Here is a 12,106-nt window from a genome sequence, read left to right on the forward strand (position 1 = left end):
CTCTTCTGCTTTTTCCAGTCACATTCATTACTCATTAAGTGTTCATTAGCACTGGTGGTGGTTGTTCAGTTGCTAAGTCCTGTCGACTCTTTGTGACCCCTCCATAGACTGCAGCATGCCAGGCTCCTCCGCGCTCCACTATCTCCCAGTTCAGTTCAGTTGCTCAGTCGTGTCCGACTCTTTGCAACCCCGTGGACTGCAGTATTCCGGGCCTCCCTGTCCATCACCAACTCCCGTGGTTTACTCAAACTCATGTCCATCGAGTCGGTGATACCATCCAACCATCTCATCCTCTGTCTCCCCTTCTCCTGCCTTCGATCTTTCCCAGCATCAGAGGTCTTTTCATGTCCATGGAGTAGTCGTTGCTATTTGACCATCCCATCCTCTGCCACCCGCTTCTCCTTCTGCCTAGCAAGGGTAGTAAAATGGTAAAGCAACCCCAGTCTTCCCAGCTCTCACACAGCATACAATGTACAGGAAAATTCAAGTCTTCAAACACGCAACTCTTGCCACCTGTTTCCAAAAGCCCAGGCACTTGACAGCGTGGCTCCCTACCCTTCTTCCAAGACCTTTCTTTCTTCCTCCTCTCGGCCCTTCCCTTCCTCCAGCATCCTACCTGGCCACAAAAGATGCCTCCCCTTCTTTCAATAGCTATGCCCTCCAGCGAGGCGCCCCCACCAACCCTACCCCTTCCTCCAAGGGCCGCTCTCTCATAGGGCTCCGCCCTTTCAGCGGCTCCTCCCACTGCCCCACCCACTCCGCACCCCTCCCCCCCAGGCCCTGCCCACTCCTCTTCAGGCCCAGCTTCTCCTCTTCCTTTTACCTCCCCGCCTCAGAAGGCAGCTCCCTTCCCAACTGGGCAAGGCGTCTCGCTCTGCCGCCGGTGGAGCAGTCTGGGGCCTCGACCCGGAGGCGGGGAAGCGGCCCGGCCGCTCACACCCTCCTGAGGGGCCAGCGGGGTGGAAGGACCCGGGCAGGTTAGTCCCCGCCGGCGGGCTACAGGGGCGGTTGCCCTGCGTTACAGACGCGCTGGGGGCGGGGCGATGGGCGGTCCCTGGAGGGGGAGGGAGGGGATTCGCGGCGGAAGTGACGTATTTTCGCCTCGCGCAACAAAGCTCAGCGCGGGAAGCGGCTCTGACTGACCGCGGTTGGCGCGTGCTCCCGACAGCCTGTGCGCGCCCGCAAACCTTCCACCGGCGCGTGAGGCGCTCACAACTCGTGAGCGCGCGGGAGGTCACATGGCGAGGTACTGTGTCCCCTTAGGCGCCCGTCAGGCCTTGGAGTTAGAAAACGAGGACTCAGCTTCCCCTCAGAGAGCCAGGGTCTCGCCCTCAGCACCGTTGCTCGTGGCGCGGTTGGTTCTGTGATGACGGGTGGATAGTAGCATCCCTGGCCTCTACCCACGAGGTACCAGATGAACGAAATTGTCCCCAGATTTTGCCAACTGTCCCCAAATTGCCCTTCCCCACATAAGGACTGTGCCGGGGCGGTACAGGCCAGAAACTTAACAGTCGGCGTTTAAGCCGCTTACTTGACTGGGCGGGACTAGTTTGAACCCAAGTCTTGTAGTAGTGCAACCTGTGAAGTGGGCGTTGGCATATTTTCTACAGATGTCAAAAATAGCCCCACGTCGTTAAATCAGCTGAGGAACTCAGTGGAAGGTCCCCTTCTACTCCTCTCCCACTTTTGGTGCCAGTACTTTCGAGCATCCCAAGGTGCAGCCAGGAATGGGAAACTGCCCCAAATCAGGCATTCATGGTGGTTCAGTTCTGGTTCCAAAGCCTTTCTGCTTTTAAAAGTGTAACTGTTACTGCTTGAGAAATATCAGCCTTTTATACCACTGTGATTAAAAGCTGTTTGGGCTACCCTGATGACTAAGATGGTAAAGAGTCTGTCTGCAGTGCAGGAGACCCTGTTCGATCCCTGGGTTTGGAAAGAGCCCCTTGAGAAGGAAATGGCAACCCACTCCAGTATTCTTGCCTAGTAAAATTCCATGGACAGAGGAGCTTGGCAGGCTACAGCCCATGGGGTCTCAAAAGAGTCCAAGGTGATTGACATACACTATATTAATTACAAAGCCTATCAATTGTATGGAAAGACCATTTTTATGATATAAATACGACATTCTAAGACCTTAGAACAACATACTTTTCTAGAATATGATTACTTATTAAGGTATTCTTTAACTAAAAATATACTTTTGGATCTTTTGTATTTTATAACCTGTAATTAATAGTATTTCTGCATACTTCTAAGAACTATGCAAAACTGCATGCCTCATTCCACATTTTTTGTGTTAAAACATAAAGTTTTCAATTATATTTTCTTTTTTACGTGACTGACCCACATGGAATATCACTTCTTTAAACCAGGGATTGAACCTGGGCCCCTGCAGTGAAAGCCCAGAATCATAACCACTGGGACATCAGGAAGTTCCCAATCATAAATGTTAAAGGATGTAACATCCAGATGATCAAAATACATGAAAAAAATGGATAATTTTGTGCTCACTTTGGCAGCACATATGCTAAAATTGGAATAATAGAGATATTAGTGTGGTCACTGCGCAAGGATGACATGCAAGTTTGTGAAGCATTCTATATATACTTTTTTAATTGTAAAGGAAAAAACTATATAAAGTGAAAGAAAAAAATGCAAATTTTTCTTTTGATTTTTCCCCTTAAATTCATAACTGTATTTTTATTTTATCCACATAATTTCATCCTAACATAACACAAAAATATAATTTGAAAATGAAATTTAAAAAATTTTCCTAAGACTGTAAAGCTAAAACAACTAAATTTGTTTTCAGATACGTAATCACCTTTATTTCTACTCAGCAAATAATAGGAGTGTATTCCTTGTGTTTACAAATAGTAAACAAAAGATGTTACTGACAGTGTACAAAATACGGGGCTGTTCTCTCATCAATTCATGTATCTATAGGAAAATATTACATATTACCAGAATGAGAGATTCAGTCTCAATTTTATTCATTTTTTTTCATAGATGTAAGCTGAGTGAAATAACTTGTTCATAGGAAGACACACATGAAAGGGATTTTGTCATTGCCATATCTCTTAACTTCAGCAGACAGTTTGGTTAGGAAGGACCTCGAGTTCTGTTGAAAATGGAAAATTTGAAACCACCTGACTAGCAGGATTTGTTACCCCACGCATTAAAACTATATTCTCAGTTTCTGGGAAGTATACCAAAAGTCTTTTAACTAAGATTTCTTAAATGACTGTTAATTAAACATGTTGACTGAAAGCACCTTGCCCTAAGTACATGTGGAAGTTGGAAGATGTGGCAACTGATGAGCTTCACACTAATTATGCCTGCATACCCCTTTTAAAGGCTTGTAATCACCACTGAGGCCTAGCAAGTAGAAGTTTGATAGCATGACTGAGCAGAAACAAATGGATAAGTGCGTTTAGCTAGTCATGTTTATAAAATGCCGAAGTAGAGATGGAATCAAGATACAAAAGTTCTTGTAGAATAAGATCTCAGAGTTGGCAAAGGGGTGTTTTAAAAACACCAAAATGGTGGCAGGAGGTATACAGAAGCTTTCCATTCAGTTTTGAACCTATATCTAACCCTAAAAAAAAAAAAAGTCCACTTAAAACGGGTGGAGGAAGTAGTCAATAGTAAAACCATGTTGCTGGTAAGAAAAAAGTTCATCACAAATATAGATGTATGATTAGGTCTGAAATAATACAGTGATTGTTGAGTAATAAGTTATATACTTAGCATATTTTTAAAAACCGAAAGTGGGTGGTACCCTGACATGTTAGCAGCCCAAAACTGCAGAAATTCAGAAAAATTCTGAAGTTGATTATGCTGAGGTGATCTGACGTACCAGCCTCATTTTCATACTAGCACGCCTATAGCGAGCCCTCTAGTGGTTTCTTTATTAAAACTTAAGGCTGTCAACTTCGGGGAAATGAAAAAAAAAAAGAAATTTAACCTTCAGGGTTATCGGTTTCATTTCTTGAGTTTTAATTAGAGAGTATTATTCAAAACATAGGTTAAGCTTCTCTATTAAGACCAAAATGATTCAAAGGAATGAGGTCTGAGAAACTGAATTCTTTGTTGATTTAGTCCATTTGAAGGGCCATTCAACACCTATTATTTTCAGCAGCACTATAACAGAATTGAATTGGCTCTATATTCTAAACTGTGAAAGACCAAGTTGTGATAGCTGTTCTTTGATCCCATCCCCTTCCCCCATCAGACTCCCAGTTCAGTTCAGTCATTCAGCTGTATCCAACTCTTTTGACCCCATGCATTGCAGCACGCCAGGCTTCCCTGTCCATCACCAACTCTTGGAGCTTGCTCAAACTCATGTCCTTCGAGTCAGTGATGCCATCCAACCATCTCATCCTCTGTCGCCCCCTTCTCCTCCTGCCTTCAATCTTTCCCAGCATCAGGGTCTTTTCCAATGAGTCAGTTCTTCGCATCATGTGGCCAAAGTATTGGAGCTTCTCCATCAGTCCTTCCAATGAATATAATCAGGACTGATTTCCTCTAGGATAGACTGGTTGGATCTCCTTGCAATCCAAGGGACTCTCAAGAGCCTTCTCCAACACCACAGTTCTTCAGCACTCAGCTTTCTTTATGGTCCAAGTCTCATATCCATACATGACTACTGGAAAAACCAAAGCTTTGACTAGATTCCCATTTAAATATATATATTTGGCTACGTCACACATGTTGTGCAGTCTTAGTTCCCCAACCAGGGATTGAACCTGGGCCCCAGCAATTAAAGTGCCTAACTTTCATTGCATACTGAAAGAGTCCTAACCACTGGATCTCCAGGGAATTCCCTTGTATTTTTATAGTAACATATATTTGTAAAGGAACTGATAGTGAATCAGGAAATGTGAAAACCCTAACCATAACTTCCAGCTTTTATCCTTTCCATCACCTCATCTGTGAAATGGTTGTAGTTATGGATATGCCCTACCGAGCTCTGGCTATTGTAAAGACCAAAGAAGGTAATACAAAAGAGCACCTTTAAAACAATTTAATTATTTAGACTAAGATGAGCAATTATTACTTATCCATTTCTAGTTCCAAAGGAAATAGATTATTAACAGACAGCTCAGCAGTGATAGGGCTACTGGCTCAGTCCTGGAAAGAATGCATCCATTTTGCAGAGGAACAGGAAAGGCTTGTATGTTACTTATCTATCTACATACTCTATGTTCTCGTGTTTGCTCTTTATTTATCAGAAGACAGTAATCCCTAAATACTTGCTTTCTCCTCCAGTATTGGGAAAATGATAGAAGAGTTTGTTCTTAGTGTATGCTATGTTGGCCACAAGTTTCACTGTGTCCACTTCTATTCCCATTACTTATGTGGCTTAGCTTTCTTAAGGTTGTCATGTGCTAGGCTGGTCACAATTTCACCTTTTCTTGTTTTTACTCCACTCTTCTAATTTAGCATGACAGAAAAACAAGGTCAGTGATTTCTTTTTCAATACATTAAAGATAATCAAAAAATAGTACTTGATGTTATCAGGCAACTAGATCTTTGCTTAAGAAAAGCCAGGTTTGTGACTAAAAGGAAACATTTTCTTGGAACTTTCTCATTGTCAGGACTTAAATTTCCTTTAAAAAAAAAAAAGACTTCCCATAAGTTAAAATTAGCATCTTTATAAATACTAGGAAACATACTATGAAATATTAACAGCAGAACAAAATACATGATTAAGAAGTTGAATATTTTATTATTAAATTGTTTATTCTCCTGCAAGGCTGTTGCTTCACTGTATAAAAATAGCACCAGCAAACACAGTGTATTGCAAAATTAAGATAGTAATATTCTTCACTGGACACTATACAACTAACAAACTTTTCTCCACTGGCAGTTATTTCTAGTGGAAAGATAATTTGACCCAAATCCAAGGATAGCTGTAAGCAAGTTACAAGTCATATAAGGTTTAAGATAACCATGTTATCCTTGAATTACATAATTTTTGTAATTAGTTTTACCAGAGATAATTTCAGGAATTCTGAATATTATAACTGGAGCCTAGCCTAAAAATCACAGGATGCTGTGGAAAAAGATGCAGTGTTTATCTGAAGTCATTAGAAAGTTAAGGGGTATTTTCTTCAGGAAACATTGTTACAAGTAGTTTCTTTTGCTAAAAGTTGCTTTCTAAATATCTATCTACCACTAATTTAAGACAACTATGCTAGATTAAGTTGTTTCAAAGTAGTTTATTTAGGGGTTCCAGTTTCACTCCTCAATAGATTTTATGTATTTCTCATATGCTTCTTCACTCATTAGTTCATCTAGTTCTGAAGGGTTACTGAATGTCATCTTGATCAGCCAACCTGCAACCAAAAAAATGTATCATATTCCAAATCACCTTTTAAAAGAGAAAGTCACATAAATTTTAACCTTAAGAATTAATATTTCTTACATATAATAATGATAAAGAACCAGAAGAAATTGTACCATCATGGATTAAGAAACCTTAGGTTGTAGTTAATAAGCATTAACAACTTTACACAGGGATCCAAATATACAGGTATATAAAATAAAGAACACCAACACTGGAACTACTGAAATTAATGGCATTAGAAAGCATTAGAAGAGAGAAGCAGGCGATAGGAAATAGAAAACTACAACTTAATGCTAATTTTGCATTTTATTGGCTGTTTGACCTTACCAAAGAAATCCTTTGAGAATTTCATCTATGAAAGGGAAAAAACTACTACTAGTTTACCTTACTACATTATTATGAAGATGAAAATATGAGAAAACTGAATGCAATAATTACTAACCACCTTTACCACAAAATGTGATTAATGCTTTATGACTGAAGAGGTAAGTACTTTGAAGTTTATAATGAGTCTACAACTACAATACTAAGAACCCTATAAAATTAGGCAATGCTTTTATTGACAGAGATCTAAAATATAACCTAACCTGTGTTTTTTCTTTTTAAAGCAGAATGTCTTTATTATAATACCAAGAAGTACAAAAAGAAATCACAATCAGTTAAAGATTGCTTTATAGTCTAGATTAAATGTTAACTGCAGCAAACAATCCTTAAAAAAATTTTCACCAACAACTTACCGTCTTCGTAACAAGACTTGTTGACAAGTCCTGGATTTTCTGCTAGAGCTTTATTAATTTCAGTTACTTCTCCTGATAGAGGAGAATAGAGTTCACTAGCAGCTTTCACACTTTCCAAAGCACCAAACTCCTCTAAATTGAGAAAATTAAAGAAAATATGAAATGTCAAGTTAGTGATCCCAAAATACAAAATAGAGAAAAGTGATCACCTCTATAGTCATGATAAAAAGATCTAAATATCTTTAAATAAAACCATAGGTTTTGTCATGCAAGATCTTCATTTATACAATTTGTAGCCTGACAACACTGCCCCATCCAAACAGCACAGTGTAACTAGAACAAGTGAAAAACCATAGTCTTATTTGCTCAAGGGGTCAGAGGATTGAGTATGGGCCTGCCAAAGTGGAAAAGTAGTCAGTATAAAGATCTCAAAATGTTCCACAGACCCACATATTGGAATTAGCAGAGAATCTCAAAACATGTTATAAAATCACAGTGAGTCAATGTTTGGGGGAATACCTGCAAAAAACTAATAATTTTAAAAATGGACATTCTAGAACTGGAAGGCCTATCTAAAATAAAATATTCACTAGATGGCACTAAGAGTTGACTGGATACAGAAGAAAGGATCAATGAACATGAAGAAAGACCATCGAAAATTGATCTGAACTGAATGTGAATGTAACATACCAGTTTGTGGGGGTAGAGCTAAAGTAGTGCTTAGAAGGAAATAATATCTTTTGTTCAGTCACCCTGTCATGTCCGACTCTGCAACCCCATGGACTGCAGTGCACCAGGCCTCCCTGTCCCTCACCATCTCCTGAAGTTTGCCTGAGTTCATGTCCATTGCATTCATGATGCCATCCAGACATCTTATCCTCTGACACCCTATTCTTCTGCCCTCAATCTTTCCCAGCATCAGGGTCTTTTCTAATGAGTCAGCTCTTCGCATCAGATGATCAAAATACTGAAGCTTCAGCTTCACCATCAGTTCTTCCAATCAATATTCAGGGTTGATGATTTCCCTCAAGATTGACTGGTTTGATCTCCTTGCTGTCCAAGGGACTTTCAGGAGTCTTCTCCAGCACCGTAGTTTGAAGGCAATTCTTTGGAGTTCTGCCTTCTTTACAGTCATCTCTGACGACCTTACATGACCACTGGGAAGGCCATAGCCTTGACTATACAGACCTTTGTTGGCAGAATATTGACTCTGCTTTTCAACACACTGTCTAGGTTTGTCATAGCTTTCCTGCCAAGAAGCAATCGTCTTCTGATTTCATGGCTGCAGTCACCATCTGCAGTGATTTTTAGAGCCCAAGAAGAAGAGATCTGTCACTACTTTCACCTTTTCCCCTTCTATCTGCCATGAAGTAATGGGACCAGATGCCATGATCTTAGTTTTCAGTGTTGAGTTTCAAGCCAGCTTTTTCACTTTCCTCCTTCACTGTCACTAAGAAGCTCTTTAATTCCTCTTTGCTTTCTGCCATTTAGAGTGGTATCATCTGCATATCTGAGGTTGATGTTTCTCCCATCTATCTTTTTTTTTTTTTGACTGAACTGGGTGTTAGGTGCAGTACGCAGGATCTTTAGTTGCAGCATGCAGGCTCTTAGTTGTAGCATATGGGATCTACTTTACTTGACCAGGGATCAGACCCAGGCCCCCTGCATTAGGGAGCAGAGTCTTAGCCACTAGACCACCAGGAAAGTCCCTTTCCCACCTATCTTGATGCCAGCTTGTAACTCGTCTAGCCCAGCATTTCTCATGATGTGCTCAGTGTATAGGTTAGTTAGACAGAGTGACAGTAGACAGCCCTGTCCTACTCCTTTCTCAATCTTGAACCAATCAGTTGATCCATATAGGGTTCTAACTGTTGCTTCTTGACCTGCATACAGGTTTCTGAGGAGACAGGTAAGATGGTATGGTATTCTCATCTCTTTAAGAGCTCTTCACAGTTTGTTATGATCCACACACTCAAAGGCTTTAGTGTAGTCAATCAAACAGAGGTAATGGTAATATCTTTAGGTTTTATTTAAAAATAACATCTTAAAATAAATGACCTGGCTTCTAAAGATACTAGAAAATGAACAAAAGAAGGCAGTTTAGAGAGAAGAGGCAACATTCGAAAGAAGAGATGACACTTTTGATTCTTAAAAAAAAAAAAAAATGATTTTTAGGGACTTCCTGGTGGTCCAATGGTTAAGAACCTGCCTGCAGGGGTCATGGGTTCAGTCCCTGATCCAGAAAGACTCCCACATGCTGTGGAGCAACTAAGCCTGTGTGCTGCAACTACTGAGCTCATGAGCCACAACTACTGAAGCCCACACACCTAGAGCCCATGCTTCGCAACAAGAGAAGCCCTGGAATGGCAAGCCTGTGTACTCCAGCTAGAGGACAGCCCCTGCTACCCACAACTAGACAAAAGTCCTTACAACAACAAATAACCAGCACAACCAACAAAAAAAAAGCATCAAACTAGATTTTAGCTGCCACTCATTGCAAGGGAGATGGCATTTTACAGTACAGATAAAAAGTCAATTTAAGAAAAACTGTGGAAACCAACAAACCCACAAATTTCCAGAAGCGAGAAAACATTAAGTTGGAGGAAGAAAATAAAGCCATGAAAAAATAAATGAAATGGAAAACAGAAAATTTAGCATAGTAGAAATGAATTCTACACAGTAGAAATTCTTTCAAGAGATTGATAAAATTGATGAAGAGCTATCAAGACTGATGCACATTCTTTCAGAAAAACAGATGGAAATATTTCTAAACTTATTTTATGTGGCAGATAGAACAAATTCCAAAATTTGACAAAGCCATTTTAAGAAAAGACCAGTATCTCTCATGAACATAATGTAAAAAACAGCAAATCAACAGTACATTTTTTAAAAAACATTCTTTTTTATTTTTAATATTTTTATTTTTATAATATAAATTTATTTTAATTGGAGGTTAATTACTTTACAGTATTGTATTGGTTTTGCCATACATCAACATGAATCCACCATAAAAAAACAATTCTTACACAATGATTACCAGGAATCCAAGGTTGGTTAAACAGTCAAAATGAATGTTTAACATTCAAAAATGAATCATCATTCATCACATAAACAAGAAAAACCCTTCAAACATGTCAACAGATGGAGAAAATTCAACAAACATTCAACATCCACAAATGATAATCTCGGCAAACTAGATATAGAAGGGAACTGCTTCATCTGATAGTGGGCATCTTTGAAAACTCCCACAGCTAAATATACCTAATAATGAAATGTTCAATCTCTGTGAACCTTGGTATGGACCTGAGTTGCCCATACCGTGCCCTTTCTCAGTTCATAGTGCCCTTGGTGGGGATTTCGTGGTAACTGCTGCTGCTGCTGCTGCTGCTAAGTCACTTCAGTAGTGTCCGACTCTGTGCGACCCCATAGACGACAGCCCACCAGGCTCCCCCGTCCCTGGGATTCTACAGGCAAGAACACTGGAGTGGGTTGCCATTTCCTTCTCCAATGCGTGAAAGTGAAGTCGTGTCTGACTCCTAGCGACCCCATGGACTGCAGCCTACCAGGCTCCTCTGTCCATGGGATTTTCCAGGTAAGAGTACTGCAGTGGGTTGCCACTGCCTTCTCCTAGACCAAAACAAATACCTAACATTTCAATTTATTAAGAGGTCAGGTCCAAGCTACTTAGAAGGTTTTTATATCCTAACAACTGAGTAGCAATTTAAAAAAAAATACAGCAATTGAACAAAAATAGAATTTTCATTCTTAATTACAATTTACAGATATAAGTGTGTCTGCTGCATATTGTATAAGTTCTCCATCAGGGAATCAGGTCATATCAACCAATGCCCAACCTCATGTTCCACACCAACTGTGGAGTACTTGCTTCAAAGATACATTACCCAAAGTAATAAGAGTAAGATTCAATATTGCAATTGTTAACTTCACTGATTCTTAGTTTGTGCTGTGTCCAACAGATGTTAAAAATTAAAAATATCCCACAGCACCTCATGTTACTGGGGTATATAATCTGGGAACTATGAAGACAGACAAAGATATCTTAGAGAAAACACAATGTTTTATACATAAATATGACAAAATATTCATAAAATACATATCTGAAAAAGGTTTTGTATCTAGAATTTATAAAAGATGCCTAAAATCAATGGTAAAAAAGATAGACTAGAGACTTCACAAAGATGTGAGTGGCAAAAAGCACATGGAAAGGTAAGTAATCTGTCACTAGGGAAATGCACGTTAAAACCACAATGAGATATGTTGTACATGGAACTCTGATACTGTTGGTGAGAATACAAATGGTATAACAACTTCAGCAAACACAATGGGACACCGCTGGCATAAAAAGCAAATTACTGAGCACTTAATATGAATGTATCTCAAACTCATGATGGTAGACAAAAGAGACTAGGCATAATATTGTCCGATTCCTTTTAAATGAAGTTAAAGAACAGACAGAAGTAATCTATGGTGATAGAAATCAGAGAAGAGATTATCGTTTATCAGAACTGTTTGGATTATACAGTTAAGAGTATATAGTTAATGCCTAGATCTAATCTAGGCATTTTCACCATATATAAATTTCATATCAATTTAAAAAAACACCTTTGGCAGAAAGTTTAAAGCATTCATTAGTTTAAGGAGGTTACTCAACATATTTTTATTTATGGAAATTTTTTAATTAAGCATAAAAAAGAAAACAACTGATGTACAGATAAAAAAAAAAAGTTTAAACAAGATAAATGATAGGGAAAGTTTAAGCAGAAAAAGATATGGCCAATATTGTCAAAGATATTAGAAAACAGATACTTAAATTCTCTAGCAGTATCTTATACATGTAAAGGAGCCCATGAATAACATGTGGTTTTACTGCTTGACATTTATCAAGTACTAATCTCCATGGTAAAGAATCCACCTGCCAATGCAGGAGACATGAGTTCCATGCCTGGGTCAGGAAGAGGAGGAATGGCAACCCACTCCAAGATTCTTGCCTGGAAGA

At 39.5% G+C, this 12,106-nt stretch overlaps 2 protein-coding genes across 2 annotated transcripts in view; both read right to left on the reverse strand.

Annotated features, from left to right (window-relative positions):
* The window catches only part of LOC104996512 (chromosome unknown open reading frame, human C16orf46), a 10,788-nt gene extending 9,706 nt beyond the window's left edge, over positions 1 to 1,082 (reverse strand). Inside the window, exon 1 of the mRNA XM_010850794.1 lies at positions 824 to 1,082. The gene's annotated coding sequence lies outside the window, so the exon portion shown is untranslated. The remainder of the gene's footprint in view (positions 1 to 823) is intronic.
* Positions 1,083 to 5,011: 3,929 nt separating this feature from the next.
* The window catches only part of GCSH (glycine cleavage system protein H (aminomethyl carrier)), a 12,391-nt gene continuing 5,296 nt past the window's right edge, over positions 5,012 to 12,106 (reverse strand). The window contains exons 4-5 of the mRNA XM_010850792.1: positions 7,090 to 7,221; positions 5,012 to 6,341 (exon numbers count right to left, since the gene is read on the reverse strand). Of these exons, the coding sequence (XP_010849094.1) occupies positions 6,244 to 6,341; positions 7,090 to 7,221 (230 nt within the window). The 3' untranslated portion in view covers positions 5,012 to 6,243. The remainder of the gene's footprint in view (positions 6,342 to 7,089; positions 7,222 to 12,106) is intronic.

Source organism: Bison bison, unplaced genomic scaffold (genome assembly GCF_000754665.1).
Source record: "Bison bison bison isolate TAMUID 2011002044 unplaced genomic scaffold, Bison_UMD1.0 scf7180017864295, whole genome shotgun sequence".
In the NCBI taxonomy this organism is placed as follows: domain Eukaryota; kingdom Metazoa; phylum Chordata; class Mammalia; order Artiodactyla; family Bovidae; genus Bison; species Bison bison.